The sequence below is a fragment of the Capronia epimyces genome, assembly GCF_000585565.1.
Source record: "Capronia epimyces CBS 606.96 chromosome Unknown aczIQ-supercont1.4, whole genome shotgun sequence".
In the NCBI taxonomy this organism is placed as follows: Eukaryota; Fungi; Ascomycota; class Eurotiomycetes; order Chaetothyriales; family Herpotrichiellaceae; genus Capronia; species Capronia epimyces.
In genome coordinates this window covers 1,061,357-1,077,260 of record NW_006912907.1, presented here as the reverse complement: position 1 = coordinate 1,077,260, position 15,904 = coordinate 1,061,357, and the positions used below count along the sequence as shown (strand labels likewise).

The 15,904-nt window shown below is 54.5% G+C and overlaps 5 protein-coding genes across 5 annotated transcripts; 3 read left to right on the top strand and 2 right to left on the bottom strand.

The window, feature by feature from the left end:
• Positions 1-727: 727 nt before the first annotated feature.
• On the bottom strand, positions 728-1,215 carry A1O3_05015 (uncharacterized protein; the record flags this gene model as incomplete). Its single annotated transcript, XM_007735143.1, has 2 exons — positions 728-1,038; positions 1,086-1,215. The coding sequence occupies 2 exons, from the start codon at positions 1,213-1,215 to the stop codon at positions 728-730; spliced, it is 441 nt and encodes a 146-aa protein (XP_007733333.1).
• A 1,121-nt stretch (positions 1,216-2,336) lies between these two features.
• A1O3_05014 (uncharacterized protein) lies at positions 2,337-3,922 on the top strand (the record flags this gene model as incomplete). The annotated part of the gene is made up of 3 exons (XM_007735142.1): positions 2,337-2,364; positions 2,422-2,709; positions 2,757-3,922. The coding sequence occupies 3 exons, from the start codon at positions 2,337-2,339 to the stop codon at positions 3,920-3,922; spliced, it is 1,482 nt and encodes a 493-aa protein (XP_007733332.1).
• Positions 3,923-4,849: 927 nt separating this feature from the next.
• A1O3_05013 (uncharacterized protein) lies at positions 4,850-11,420 on the top strand (the record flags this gene model as incomplete). Its single annotated transcript, XM_007735141.1, has 3 exons — positions 4,850-4,916; positions 5,198-6,363; positions 6,417-11,420. The coding sequence occupies 3 exons, from the start codon at positions 4,850-4,852 to the stop codon at positions 11,418-11,420; spliced, it is 6,237 nt and encodes a 2,078-aa protein (XP_007733331.1).
• A 967-nt stretch (positions 11,421-12,387) lies between these two features.
• Positions 12,388-13,689, top strand: A1O3_05012 (uncharacterized protein; the record flags this gene model as incomplete). The annotated part of the gene is made up of 1 exon (XM_007735140.1): positions 12,388-13,689. The coding sequence occupies one exon, from the start codon at positions 12,388-12,390 to the stop codon at positions 13,687-13,689; it is 1,302 nt and encodes a 433-aa protein (XP_007733330.1).
• Positions 13,690-13,718: 29 nt separating this feature from the next.
• On the bottom strand, positions 13,719-15,584 carry A1O3_05011 (uncharacterized protein; the record flags this gene model as incomplete). Its single annotated transcript, XM_007735139.1, has 1 exon — positions 13,719-15,584. One exon carries the CDS (start codon positions 15,582-15,584, stop codon positions 13,719-13,721), a length of 1,866 nt encoding a protein of 621 aa, XP_007733329.1.
• Positions 15,585-15,904: the final 320 nt, after the last annotated feature.

Sequence of the window (15,904 nt, the reverse complement as noted above, 5' to 3'; positions counted from 1 at the left end):
TAGATGCTGCGCCCCCATGGTGGAGTCCGCCCCAGCAATTTGTGCTATTTCATAGAGAGCTCAGAGTGGGATTAATGACTGCGCTGCGGTGGTTAAGCAGGGCCAAACCCCTGTTCGCACCACACCACCGCACCTATTGATTGGTGACTGAGCCTGAATAACGATTGATTACCAACTAGGTATCTATGTTAAACATGATAAGCTTTCAGTGCTTGTGCTTGTGCTTCTTATCGAACCCTTCCTTTCTGCTCTTTCCATCCAAGTCTCTATCGCGCCTCTGCTAACCTTCTGGTTCTCGAGATGCTGCACTGGAACAGAAGGGGACTTTCTACAACCTCCTCTTGATCCTGGTGGGTTCTTCCGTACAGCCAGATCGCGTCTGGCGGTTCTTGCTGGAACCGGAGCTGTGTCCAGGTCTCCATTCTCTTCTGCTCGACCCCTGGGTTCTTCCATTTGATGGAGGCCCCATCGATCGTGCTTGCGTTGCCTGACCTTTCCATCTATGTTTCTCGGGCGTTGTTCACAGGAACGCCGTGGCCGTGGCCGTGGCCATATTGGCCGAAAGCTGAAGGTGATAGAATGTCGAGATTTTCCACCGTAGCATGACGTACCTTGTGGCGTAGCTTCCCAGTCCGCAGCGTCTTCCTTTTATTGAAAAATGTTCTAGATTCGCCTACGTCGACGCCTGCATCCTGGGGCTATGGTGGACGGATGGCCTTGTTTTGGGCTAACTTGTCGCATTCTTCGATCGCCCTGTTTGGCCCTGAGCTTGCTGCTTGCTCGCTGCGCGCAGTGTTGCAATCTGATCGTCCAGGATTGAGATTTCCGCTTCCAATTTGAGGAGCTTATCCTGGAGCAGATGTGCATACTCGTCGTCCGTCAGGGACTTCATCGGGATTAACCCCAATAGCTTCTGTTTGAAGCGCGAAGACAACGCAGGGGTTGGGGAAGAGTTGTCGATGGTGTTGATTCCTGCTTGAGAGGCGGCTGCAATGATTCCCAGCATGATACTGCCTGAAACAAAGCTCCCTCGTGGCACTGGCAAGGGTCAGAGCAGGCTCAGCTGGTTATATCACATCACTTACGGAATGCCGCAGCCACGGCGCCGGCACAAGACCCTGCAATGCCGCTTGCAGCAATTCGATGGAGCCCAGTATCGGGGGACAAGGGGCCTGCGAGGAGAGCACTGCGGCAATCTTCCAACGAGTTAGCCATGTCGTAAAGAGCAAGCCGGGAACGAACAGAAAAAAGTTGACCCGCCACAAAACCATTGTAGCCCAGTCACACTAGTGTATATTGTCGGATTCGGCGTTTGAATGAGGACGGCAGCTATTCCTCCATATGCAACACCAAGAGCTCCTAAAAAGGCGCATCAGCACGACTAGTAGTATGTCGGGATCGGACCAGGGCAAGCACCTGTAGCAGCACCTACTCCCAAGGCAGGGTAGAAGGGGTTCACCAAGGCCCGTGGCAGGGTCTGAGACTCATCAACCCCCATCTTGGCAGTAACGGCGGGCACGTTCAGCGTTTTCAACGAGCAAAGATCTCCATCGCAGACCCCAGTACTAGTAGCAGATCAATGATGGGCAAAAGTCACAACCCCATTTGCGGCCACACGAGCATCTGGCAGCAGGCAAGGCTCAGCTCAGCCTGCCAGTGCCGGTGAGTTGCGAGTCGCTCGAGGTCCTCGCCAAGACCAGCGCACGCCATACCCATTGTGGAAGCGGCTCGGAAGAAACTTGAACTGGACTGCAAAGTGCAGACCCTCGACACTTTTCAGGCCTTCGCCCAACTGTGCCTATCCTCCAGGCGCGTTAGATTGTCAGCTGAACTTGTCCGACTCCCTCGCCTTTGTCTACCACCAGTGCTTTCCTGCACGTACTGAGACCTGTGCGCAGTTTAAACGATCAACATCCACCGGGCACTCACTAATCAGTGCGCCTGCTAAGATTTCGCCATCATGGGTACGACCACCACATATCAAGTGGCCGTGCAAGCTTTGCGTGGCCAAATGAATCTCTGGATAAGCATACTGATGCGCGACAGGTCCTAAAAAGAACCAGAACCAGAAGATGTCCCTCGGGACCTTCTTGCAAGATGAGAGTGAGTGATGGTCAGGTCTGGTGCAGCCGATCTAAGTCGCTAATTGGCTACAGATTTCGGCTCATGGGCTGATGAAATGGAGGATATGCCTCTGCCTAGTACGTCGTCCCTTTGCGCTTCGTGCCGACACGTTGTCTTGCGAGCATGTGTGCTAATCTTATGTGTGAACAACAGGCACGGACAGTCGAACTAGCTACGGGAGCGATCGACGAGGCTTTGGCTCAACTACCGGCATGGGCAATGGATATTCTGGATATTCAGGTGAGTGCGCTGATTTCGTTGTCGAACGGGAGAGATAGCTGACATGTGGAGATCTAGATCGACGAGATACCTACCCATCTCGCGAAGAACTCCCTCTTCCCACCCAACCTCCCTTCACTGCCCACTTGGCAAACTTGTCCTTTGATGCCACCCAAACAGACGTCAACGACTTCTTCGCAGAATGCCAGGTCACAAATGTTCGCATCGTGGAAGATAAACTCGATCGCAAACCCAAGGGGTTTGGCTATGTTGAGTTCGCAACGCTGGATGGCCTGAAGGCTGCATTGGGACTGAGTGGCAACAACTTAGCAGGACGTCAGGTTCGCGTCAGTGTTGCAGAGCCTCGTAAGTGGTGCACAATGAGTTTCGAGGACAAACTAACACCTTCTCAGCGAAAGATAGACAAGACACCCGAGACTTCAGTGACTGGTCAAGAAAGGGACCTCTTCCGGACCTTCCGAGAGAACAACGTCGGGTTTCTGAGCGACCGGGTGGTTATGGTGGTCGAAACTTTGACAACTTGTCCGATGCGGGAAGCGAGCGAGGTGGTCGGCGCGGATTCGACCAGGGAGACGGGAAGGTCAGGGACTTTTCCAACTGGGAGAGGAAGGGACCGTTGTCACCTGCCGCAGGTGGGCCTACCTCACTCCGTGAAGGTGGGAGACAACCCAGCAAGGATGGTTCTGGAGCTTTCCGAAGGAGGTCCCCTGCCTGGGGTGAAGGGAGATCTCAAGATGGCTCCCGCCCACCACGGCGCGAGTACGTAGAACGACCACCCCCTGAGCGGCAACCCACGGCCCCCGAACTTGATAACCAATGGCGAGCACGGATGAGGCCCGACGCCCCAGCCAAAGCACCCACCCCAGAAGCCAGCGAGCCATCTTCTCCGGCCCCAGCCCCGGCCCCTGCTCCTGCGACCAGGCCGAAGTTGCACTTGCAGAAGAGGACTGTCTCTGAATCAGACCCGGCGAAATCCTCTGCACCAGCAAGTGATTCAAAGGCCAGCCCATTTGGAGCTGCCCGCCCCGTTGATACGGCAGCGAAAGAAAAGGAAGTCGAGGAAAAACGACAACTCGCCATTCGGCAGAAGAGAGAAGCTGATGATAAGGCAAGGGCCGAAAAGGCTGAAGAGAAGCGTTTGGCCAGAGAGAAGGCAGAGCTTGAGAAGTCCAAGGAAGTGCCAAGCAAGGAGGCAAAGGAAGTTACTCCCGCAAAGGAAAATGGCGACGAAACAACGCAGCCTCCTACCCCCAAATTCGACATCTTGCGTCGCGCGGACTCTGGTGTGAATGATATGGTTGCGGACGAAGGGCACGAAGAGGAGGGCGATGTACAACTCCCGGTCGACGATAAGGCGGTCAAGCCCAAGGAGGTTGTGCAGACCGCCACTTCCACCAAGCCGAATGGCGCTTGGAGAAGTGCTCATGCTCAGCCGGCGCAAGCACCTGAAGGAAGCACCACTGTGGCCTTGGAAGAGGACGGCTGGAGCACAGTGTCGAAGCCAAACAAACAACGCAACAACCGACGAAACGTACCCCACAGAGCGGTTGCTTCGTGAACGCCTCCAGAGATCCCAATCAACCTGCTGTCGGCTATGTTGAGAAGCTAGGTCAGTGGCCGATGTGTTGTTCCGTGTACATCTATCTAGTTGTCTTCTCCCTCCATAGTCTGGCCAGCCTGTGGCAGATTCGGAGTACAGCAAGTGGGAGGGCAGATTTCAGCGTTTCTTTTTTTGGCTATTCTATTCTCTGCTCGGCCTCCACCTCCTTCTTCGAACCAGCTTTCGCAGGGTTTGGTTGCTTCCTCGCTTTATTCAGCATCCAGGAGTTCGGGAAAAGTGCGGGCATTACAAGGGACGAGGTTGTGGACTGGGACGGATTTCGAAAATATCTGAGGGTCAGTCTCTCTACTCGCAGTCTACACAAGTTCACCGGGGCCCGGCCGCAGCTAGCAGAGCACAAACACTCCTTAGAAGAATAGAAAATAGGTTGCCTTTCCGAATATCGGGCGGGGGAGCTTCTGATGCTACACCCAAGTGCTTGTTACGCCTTGGCCTTGCCTTTCAATGTTGTCGTTTTGTGGCATGCAACGCGGCGTAGTACCAGAGCCAGTGCCAGAGCCAGAATCTTGAGTGAGAACACAGCCAGGCAGTGAGATCAGGGCGAAGGCTAGCCAATCACGCCGGACTGCGAAAGCGGTGCCAAGGCCATTGCCTACCTCAGTTCTACTCTAGGGCTTTGTACTAATCAAGGGCCTAACCTATTAGTACGGAGTATTTAGTACTAAATACTAAATAGTCCTACTAGCACCTGACTATTAGCATTCCGTACTATGCGCTGCGCAGTGCCAGCCTGAGTGAAGTCGCAGGCCGGGCGCCCGCCCAAAAAATAAACCAGCGCTCAGTCACTGTTTCGAACCTCGTCACCTCTGTTTCCCGTCTTGCAACACCTGCCGCCAGCATCCATCTGGACATGGGGCACAAACGATGGCGAAGAGCCTGGATGATCTGATCCAGCATCTGCTGGAGGAGATTGCTCTCAGTGGAAATCAAGGTCAGTTCATTCACCCTCCTGCGTCTGCGCGGGCGTGGACGCGAAACTCGAGTTTTGCTGGGCTCAGTGCTCCGTGGCATCTTTCCGATCCTTGTCTCCATTCTCCATCCACCACTCTCTTGTCCTATCCTATGCCAGGCTAATCTCTCTTCCCCGTCTCATCCTTAACTCCTGTCCTCTGCCCCACACTCATGTATCGGGCTACCCCAGAATCTAGGGAAGAATAGTGCCCTTTGGTAGGACCAGGACCTAGTGTTGCTGACCGGCGCCTACACATTCAGGTGTTACCATCAACGATCTCGCAGCCTTCACCTCATCTTTCTATCATGAACCCAGCGGTGACCCTCCTTCAAATCCGAGCGCCGCAGAACCGCTTCCCTACCACGGTGTCGCTGTAGACCCACCATTCTTGTCTAAGATCTGGACATGGCTCGGACGCCATCCAGATGTCTCTATCGGCGAGGACAGGAAGTACAATGCGATATCTCTGGCCGAAGTTGAGCATCGGTTTCCTGGTTATCTCAGCGCCACAACAGGCGATAATCAGCCTACCAACAAGGTAGGCCAGGACTCGGATCAGTCTCGACAGACTGCCTCCCCTACCAAACCCAGTTCAACCACTCAGCATCCTAAGCCCAACGACGGGCCCCGAATACATGTCAACAATGAACGCGTCTACCAGGCAATATGCGGCCACCCTCCAGACCTCGGCAAAGTGTCTGCCATGGAATTCGACCTTCTTTCCCACATTGCCGCAGCACGAGCGAACGGTATTCTGCAGGGGGATCTTCGACAAGCGTCCGGGCAAGATAAACGCTCCGTGCCTAAGCGAACTGACGCCTTGGAGAAGAAGGGCTACATCATTAAGGAAGTGGTCTACCGGAAAGGTAACAAGACAAGTCGACTTGTCTTGAAGAAATTTGCCACCGATTCCCGCGAGAACGTGGATCCATCGCCTCGAGGGTCGACTGTAAGGGACGTCGTCCGGAGAATCTTCGATGAATTGTTCCGCCAGAACCTCATACCCCAGACCAAACTCGCCGAAGAGTTGAATCTTGAATCTGCTGCAGAGGCTGCTGCTTTGAGGAGAATTCTTCGTCGGCTTGAGCGACTGAAATGTGTTAAGAGAGTGAAAACTGCGACCGGTCCCTCTGCCACCGCCAGTGATCTGGAACAATTCGTCCAGCTTCTGCACCCTCCAGGACCCGAAGAGTTGGGGCGGTTTGACACAGAAGACTTGGCCCTCGATCAACCCCTTCAGGAGCTAATTTCCGCTGCAGGATCAGCGGATAATGGTGACACGATTGCCGGCTTTTCCACGACAGACGACCAAGAAGAAGAGGCTGGGACCGCCCGTCATGTGGCAAGATGGAACCCAGACCGTTCAATGCCTAACGTGGTAGTGGATGCTGTGCGTATTATGGGAAATACAGGTTTCACAAACTGGGTACGTGGATGAACTCAAGCACATCTAGCTAGTCCTATGCTAACCTAGAACAGGATGCCAGACGAATGATAACTGGCGTTTTTGTCCGCCGAACAATGGAATCATTGCTGCATCGGATCTCGTCACGGTCGCTATTAGCCCAACCACCACATTTGCGCCACCTTGCAGTTGTCCGAGTGTCGATAGTTGTGGATGGCGTTGCTCAGTACATTCATTACTCGTGGGATGTATTCCGCCAGATGGCCGAAAGGCAGGAAGTCGACATCAACCAGGTACCAGGTGCTAAAGAAGCTCTTCGGACCGTTTTGCCAGACGGCTTGGAACAGAGGACCGATGCCATCTCCTCCAAGTCGAAGATCAACACCGATGAATTTGGATTTCCCCTTCAACCATTGCTACCCCTTCAATTCGAGAACGGAGAAGCAAGTTTCGAGGATATCATCCGGACCGTCGCGGCTGGAGACTTTGTCCATCGTGCCGCAGAACCATCAATCATTGAGAAAGACGGAGTATTGTCCTTGAAGTATCGCGATGCAATTCCCTCCCAGCTCAAGGTGCGGAAATCCGCTCCCGGCCGGCCGAAAAAGCAGCTTTCTCAACCCCCTGAAGCCCAAAAAGGGGGTTCCCCCTGCGAATCAGCGGACGTACGGATTGGTCGTCCTCGCAAGTACTTGAAAGGCACAGAAAAATTCTGGAGGATGCAATTCCAGCAAGCTAGGAGCGAGTCAGGCGGACCATCTGCTTTACGCAAGAAAGGATTGATGCAAGATCCTGCCGGCCTTGCCCTATATGCACGGCGTCCCGCCGGATTCGACGAGACTCTAGTCGAGGCGATCGAAGCTGGCTTACCGATACCTGCTACGCCTAACGAGATCACCGATGCTTGGGTTGCTGGTACAAGAAGGATTCTTAGCCGTCAATCCCATGGTGTGTACATTACACCTCAAGGTGTACGTGCCGAATACGTAAAAATCAAGTCTCAGATCCTGATACTCAAGACCCCACGTCTGCAACAGGTCGACTTTAATGATCGATGCAAGGTACACCCGTTTCGATTCATCTCCTCAATGGCAGCACACAGCTTCGCGTACCGGACGTTTTATCCTAGTATGGCTGCTACGAAGCAGCCGGCGCAGCGGCCAACCAGAGTGAGCCTGGACAAGAAACCGCGCCCAACCAGTAGGCCGAGGAGAAATTCAGGCCCAGCAGTCGGTGTCTTTCTTGAGGACCTTGTTCCTGAGACGCCTGCTCCGTGTTTGCCTGAAGACCCGTCGGGCGTCTCCATTTCGATTGACGACTCGATGGAAGTCACCGAGACAGAGCCGGAATTGACTCATCAACCTAAAGGAAACGGTAAATCTTTGAGAAGGGCATCTACGAGATCTATAGGGTCAGAACACGTTACGCAGAACAGCCCGCTATCCATCAGCGAAGAGCCTCGACCATCCCAAGACAAGCCGGATAATCTCGCTGGACATAGACCTGAGACAAAGGATCGACACGCTTCGAGCCTGCCGGAAGCACTACCTGAGCAACACGTGCCGGGTCAAAACGTGGCCCAACTGTCGAAGTCCACGCAGAGTCGGTTGTTAGACACCGTTCATCAAACTGGATCTACTTCTGTTGTTACTCCAGTTGCGTCAGATGACCAAGAGGTCATACAGGACATATCTCCTGTCGAAGCAATCGATGAGCAGCGTTTCGCGACGACGCAGGTCGATCAGGGTAGCACTTCCCTGCCGGCTACGGTAGAAGCTGAGGAGGTGGTCAATGACCTAGCCCCAGTCTCTGAGACAGCTCTCATCGTTGAGGCATCAACCATACCTTTACGGCAAGATTCGCACGTCGCAGGTGTCACGGAAGATCAGTCTCGAAGAATTGATACATCCGATGTACAGGTGCAGCAAGACCAGACCACGGACTCTGCTCCGAGAGACGTCTCTATATCGGAGGAAACACGGCAGCCCGGACAAACTGCTCTTCTGGCGGTAGACGACAATGTTTCCCCCGTTCGCGTAGGGCCTTCAAGGAAAGGTATCAAGAAGCGTATCTCACGCGCCAAAAGCCAACCTGACGACGACTTTTCACAACCGAGTGGCTCGGAAGCGGGTGGCAAGTCTAGAAAGCAGCAGAATGGGGGAAGAGTCAAATACACGCCCGGTGCAAATGCTTTGTGTAGGAAGATTGTTCTTCAACTCATTTCCGAGACTTCTGGGGTCGTGCCGAACGACCCGTCGACTCTGAAGCGCATCTCAGCACCTCGGTGGCAAGAAGCTGGGGCGGAGGATCGACCATTGCTCAAAGCCGTCAAAGGCGCGATCAAAGCCCTCTGCGAATCAGGAAAGCTGAGACAAGTCGTTTTTACATTTCGTGGGAAGAGCGGAATCATGGTCAAACGGGCGGTGTTGTTTTTGCCGAACATCAGTCCCCTCTCCGACCTCGTTGACGACGTCAAGCAGAAGATGATCGATGCAGAGCCCGCTGACTACATTCCACCAGAGTGGACGGCTGAAGGCGCTCGCGCTCCTTTGGTGGGGAAAAACGCTCAACGCACGCTACTTGAGGCTGACAGCACGCCTCCGCCAACAAGACGACGGGCATCTTCAGCAAAGACCGACAGAACAGTTGACACTGGAGCATCGCCGAGCACCAGAAGTGCCAGCCGTAGCGGGACGCGACAGCCAAGCTCTTCTCCGTCTCCACCTCCTGCTGTGTCAGCCGCAACTGGATTTCTTACGCTCAAAGTTCCGTCTCTGGGTTCACTTCCAGTTGTGCAAATATACAACTGGAGGACACAAGCCCCGGTGACAGCTCTGCGCTTTGATACTACCATTTCGACCCCTCGGAAGCTGGGTTCGGGCGCTGCTCCAGCACCTAGACGAGGCCGTCTGAAGGCAACTTCTCGCCCAGCGGGTCGTTCAGTCGTGTGGGCAAAGCAACAGGCGAAGGATTTTCCCTCATGCGTGGAAGACATTCTTCAGCTTCCCGATCTCAGAATCAGGTTCGAGGATGTTCAGTCTGACGACGTTGACTGGCAGCGATTTGCTTGCGAAGTTGAGGGTGTTCGCGCTTGGGAGGAACAGGCAGGAGAGTCCTTTCAGTCGGGCCGCACCAGATACGCCTTCATCAACCACACGGTTCCGCCTGCACTTTATTCGGCTTCGGTCCATCCCTCCACCGTTGACTTTGCTAGCTTGACTGCCTTTGACGAAAATGGGTCCGAAGTTGAGTTTCCTTATCCCGTTGATGAATCGTGGCCAGTCTTCGTGTCGGCGCTACAACAATCTGCGGAAGAGGCTTCACGAATCGTAGGACGAGATTCCGAAGGATCACCTCAAGGGCCGTCGCCTGTCAAGGCAAAGAGAGCCCGACGTTCCGCTCGACCATCGAAGCGAAAGTTGGAGGTGGAGGATCAGGGTGGTGATGAGGAGGATGTTTTTGCCCCTCGACCGAAACGACGAAAAGCGGGTGCCAAGGGGTCTCGCACAACTCGTGCTCGGAATAGGACACTGGGAGCCGATCATGACAGTGCCACGAAACTGACTCGAGGCGTACAGTACCTTCGAGCCTTGCCCGCGGAGACGATCTATCGCATCGCCGTTTCTGTGATTGTCGTCCGTACATTGGCAGGAGGCATCGAGAGTTACATCGACTGGCCCCTGGTCATGACCAATTTTCCTGATCAGGAGGAAGAGTTCATCAAGAGTCGTTGGAAGACATTGTTGAACAAATACCGGAGTGATATCCAGGGACTGACGGAAAACCTTCAATGGAAATACTTGGGAGCGCTGGAAGCCGGCGAGGTGCCCTCGGTCAATTTTCAAGACCTAAAGGCCACCGATTGGCGCGGGATTATCGATTGGGCGATGAGGAACCTCGACAAGTTCAATTCGACACAGGTTGACGAGCTCCCTGGAACTCGCGAAGAATTGCTTGACACGCATATTCTGGAATTCAACGAGCCCAAACGCTCCTACCATCTCTCGGGGTACAACACGCAGCATACCAACCCTGTCAAAGACGATGTCGTCTGCTCCACTGTGTTTGGCACAGATTCTATGGTTCTACCTTCTAAGCCTACAACCGCCACACCGGGGCTTCATTTTGTCCCGCGATACGAGGTGGAAAGATCAGATGCAGACCTCCGCCTGGCGAGATCATGGGTCCTCGCCACGATTCTTACGCCGGAATCGACGTTCAACCCCACCTTGGCTCATGCCAAACTATCTGGGCTTGCGCCTACGCCTACGGAATGTGAAGCTCTCGTCACACGTGCCCTAAGGGTGCTTCAGGATGAGAAGCTTGTTCAGCGCCTTGCTCAGCGCGCCCTCCGACCATCAGAGCAAGTCTCCACCGTACGCGGGTGGGAAGCAAGTCGGAGACTCTTCGAGCGTCTCGAAGAACGGAGGATGATCAATACCAGCATGCTCCGGCGTGCCGTCACGTACAAGTTAGAGGTGGTAGACGCGGCTTTCGAGATGGGCGAAAGCTTGGTGATTGGAAAAGACAGCGCCCTGGACGACGGTGACACGGTGGCTATTCTGAACCTCATGGCCATGGGTCAGATCCGGCCCAGACCAGGGGCTGATGTGCCCGACACGCGCTACGGCTTCGATCACGAGCGTGTCGGTTACAAGACGCGAAACATGGACAAGAAGCTGATCAACTTTGGTGTCGAGTTTGCACCCACGCAAGCCTACGTCTTCGGCGATCCGGGACGCCAACATGACAGGCACCTCACGATCCCGCGGGGAAATGCGGACGAGCCCCGAGGGTTTATCCCGCTGTGGATTGATATCCATGGGAACGTCCAATCTGCGCTGTGGGACATGTGCCTCGCGGGCGTCATCGGGCTCGTGGTACAATTTCCCGGCATTACGGCGGGCGACCTGTCGAGAGCTCTGGGATTTGCACTGGACCAAACCGAGGTTGAGCTCATCCTCGACTGGTGCATACAAGCCGGCTTTGCCAAAATGGACGCGTGGAGCAAAGGCTACGAGACCACGGAGGACTGGTGGTGGTGTCTTGGTGCCGTTCGGGACGAGGAGGGAAGGTGACGACGGCAATACTGGAGGATTTTGTTATCGTTTTGGCGTGAAGATCTCAATCAATTGGTTGGCTTCTATGAAATCATGGGTCACACGGTCGGTCGGCTGTACATTACGAATTGCATTCAGGAAGGTTCTGGAGGGGTTGCCGTTGCCTGGCGTTCCCGGGGATTTTGGCGTTTTCGCGGAATCGAGATACGGATACATACTCAGACAGTGCAGCTTCGACTTGGGAGCAGAGGAAGACATGTCCCAACCCAGTCAGGCTGTGATTCAATGCGTTCGAGTTGACTGTTGACGACGGAGGACGGGGTCCCTAGCCAGGTGTTTAGTACCGCGCTCATTGCAAGTGAGCGGCTCAGCACCTGATCATGGCCAGCCTCATACAGGTGGCCGATTTCATCATCGTAATATCAGTCTTCTTCTCTACCACGGACCTAGGTAGCCATCTGTAAACAGGAGTTGCACGACGATGACGATACTATTGGTGGACAAGTCTATTGTTACACTCAGCACGTATGAGTGCCTGTGCCAGTGGCGCCCTTGCAAAGCTCAGCCTCAGCCGCATCAGCAATCACCTGGACGCATGAGATTCACAAGCCGCACTTCATCGCCTGTTCCGTCGTTGTCTTTCTCATTGACGGCGACAGCATAGTCTTCTAAATCATCGTCAACGCAGGCTGCACTGTCTTCGACTCAGGCTCCAACCCAGAATCCAACCGCACCCGTTGCAAGGTGTGTGCTTGTCACTGGCATCTTTATCACGAAATCGTGCAGCCTTACTACTACTACAACTACTACTCTGTAGTAGTACTATCAACCTCCCCACAAGACCAACTCACCTGCTCCAAGCACTGCCTCCTCTTCACGACCACGGTCAAATCTCTCATCCCTCATCCCTCCAATACGACCAAGGTAGCCTTCGTTGGTTTGAGTGCGACCAGTGCCGCAATCGTTGCTCGGTCAATCTGCCACCATGCGACTGCTCAACGTAAAGACTTACGAGCTCAAAGAGCTCAAAGACATCGGACCAAACACCGAATATGCAATACTCTCCCACCGCTGGTACACAGAGGAGATAACATTCCAAACCCTAAGTGCCGCTCAACTGAAGAACATTGAAGAACAATCGCCGCAGCTGGACAAAATCAGAGGTGCCTGCGCGCGAGCGGAAGAAAAAAAGTTGGATTGGATCTGGATTGACTCTTGCTGCATCAACAGAGACAGCTCTCAGGAGCTGCAAGAATCAATCAACTCAATGTTCCGGTGGTATCAACAAGCTAGGGTCTGCTACACCTATCTTTCAGACGTCGAGATTTCAACCCCGAGTGCCGATCTGTTTGACCGGCTAGAGACCGAGGGTCAGCGCGGGGGACGGCCTTCGGAATGGTTTGAGCGCGGCTGGACGTTGCAAGAGCTGCTTGCACCGCGCGAGATGGAATTCTTCGACAGGCATTGGCAACCCATGGGGACGAGAGCTGAGCTGACGGCCGACATCTCACGTATCACCGGCATTGAGGCCCGGTATCTGACTGGTACAGAGGAGTTTCGAAATGCCAGCATTGCAACGAGACTGAGTTGGCAAGTCGGCAGACGCACGAGCAAAGAGGAAGACATTGCGTACAGCCTCGCCGGTCTCTTCGGGATCCAGTTCATGACGTCGTATACAGAGGGCATATATGAAGCATTCCAACATCTGCAGCGAAAAATAATCAGCCGTCCGTCGTTCGACGAGTCTCTCTTCGCTTGGACAGCACCTGCGGGAAGTCTACCTCCCCACAATCGTTCTTGGGCGGCAGATCAGTGGGGTCTTTTGGCGCCTTCTATTGATTGCTTCGAGAAATCTGGCGACATAACCGTCGATGGACCATCGAAGAGGCGTCCTCCTAGCGGCATCACAACCACATCAGAGGGTGTGAAGTTCCCAATGCCAATAAAAGACTTGCAAACGACCCCCCAATGGCCGTACTGGGCCTCGATCCCCACCGTCATTGGACCATATATGTGGCTCGTAGTGAAGTATTGGCGACATTTATGTCGCCAATACTTCCCTCTCACGCTGAATTGCTGGCGCAAGAATGAGGCCGGCCAGCTCAAAGCCGTACGAGTCTTTCTCCTTCGAGATACAAGCGACCTGGAGTGGAGGCGAGGCAGGTGTGCGGAGCTAGGATCCGCGAACAAGGTGCCGAGCACCAGGCCGTACGTCGATGTTTTGATTCTTCAACCAGCTGGTGTCAGGGATCCTTTCAAACCACAGGCATTACTTCTCCAAAAATGAGTACATACATGTACGTGTTGCAGTTGAGGTCAGCCCACGGGTCGTGCATTGTCGCCGCAGCCATTATATCCCTTCTGCTGCCACATCTTGACGCTTTTGACCTGCATGGCCGGTCCGTTGGGGTTCTGCCAGGTGGGATACCACTGGTCGCGCGCCTCCCAGAATTGCTTCTTCGCAAACTGGCTTTGGTCGGCCCAGGGTTTGCCAGCCAGTCCGTCTTGGAACCAATTATTCGTGCCCCCGACTGCGACATCCAAGATCAGAAAGAAATCTTGGTCAAATGGGGCGGCGATTGTGCCGTTCCACCAGATGTTGCCTGCGGTGGACAGACTGAGCCCTGCAAACGAACCCAGCTCCCAAAAGGGCGTGCCGAACTTGTGGTAGAGGACCTGCAGGAGACGACTGTCGAGGTAGGTATACAGGTATTTCTCATTCCACTCGAGCCCGAACGTGTGGAAACGTTCGGAGAAGGTCGAGTGAAGCGCCTTTTGTTTATGGTACGTTCGCCACCACGCATCGCTGGAAGTGGTGGGCCCCCAGTGAAGCGTCGAGGAGATGATATCGTTGCCACTGAGAGGATAGGTCCAGTTATTCCCGCGGCTTTCTGCGATATCGATCTCGCCGCTCGCAGGCCAGGTCCCATACTCGGAGTTTGTGGGATAGAGCCAGATGGCCGGCCAGAGCCAGTCCCCCTGGGGCAACTTGGCCACGACCTCGACGCGCCCGAACCTCAGGTTGGCTCCCCGACTGGTGTTGATGCGACCTGACTTGACCGGGTTGACCACGGTGCCATTGGTGGTGTTGGTGACGGCTACACAATCGGCCCAGGTATTTGCGGTACAGGTTCCCCGGTCAAGCAGATTCACGGTGGCATTGTGTGTCATTAGGTATTCGTCCTGAAGCGTTGGCTGGATATGGAGCATGTGGTCTTTAATAAAGACGTTCTCCTCGTCGGCCGTGGTCTCGTCGAACTGGCCGTTCCCGAAGCCTCCCACCTGGACCTCTTGGAGCCAGACATCCTTGTTTAAATGAGGGGCGGAAAAGTCATCCTCGTACACGAGACAGTACGAGTTGACCGGCACCGAGCGGTAGCCCAGATAGATGTACACCCCCGCGACGCAAAAGCCGAGAAAGAGGCCGGCCAAGGGGATGATGCTCAGCCATTTCTGTCGAGGGTCTTTGTTCTGCTGCAGCCAGGAAGTGTCCCTTTCGCCATCTCTCACTCTCCGTGAGCGGAAATAGACCCCCGGTCGGATGGCCTTTTTCTCGTCCACTCGATGAGACGATCGGCGCCGTTCAGAGACATTGCCCTGCGCGGATCTGGCCACGCTGATGACCTTGGACAGCTGGCGCCAGTCGTCGCTGGGTAGCTCTATTGGCTCTTCAGCGATAACCGTGGATTCGGGCTTTCCTTCTGGCTCGGCCGCTTTTTCCTGTGAAGCTGCAGAACCAGGCTCACCGGTATCCGCCCGCGAGTCGCCTGTTTCCGACCCAAGGTCTCCTCTCCAGTATCTGCCGAATCGTCTGCTCCAGCTAGGGCGCCGGTGGGTTGGGGCCGAGTCCGAGTTGGATGCTGTATTGTCTGTGGCTTCTGGGGGAGGAGGATATGGCAAAGCTATGCCAATGACAGCTGCCTTCTCATGCTCAGGGAAGGGTTCAGTGCCTTCTGCATGGCTTTCGGCGTCAGATTGATGTCCCGACGACCCATCCTCCCAGTCTTTTTCTTCTTCTTGGTGGTGGTGGTGGTGAAGAAGATGATGGTGGTGAAAAAGATGATGATCCTGCTGCGGCGGTCCTGCAGCTGCAATTAGCGACGCGGTCGATCTCAAGGAAGCGTTGCCACTGCCACTGCCACTGCCACCGCCAGCAGACGGCGGATCACCCTCGGCTCGCATAGTTATAGCTTTTCTAAAGAAGCGAAGATAGCCAGGGTGGCAGTCTGCTTGATACAGTGGTGACCTCGCCGCGGTCGTCTCTCTAGCACCAAAGATAGAGAGGGCACTAGCAGAGGACGTGAGAAGCCGAAATGGACGGACAGACCGGAAACATCGGCTTCCATGATTCGCATTTTTATGTCAACAGCGACGCATGGAGATTTCCATCATACGAGGCGACGGCACGGGCGTACAATGGAGGAGTAGCGATGTTGCGCACGACCCTGGTGACAATCTTCATGGGGAATCGTTTCTGTCTAGTTTTGGGTCATGTTCAATGG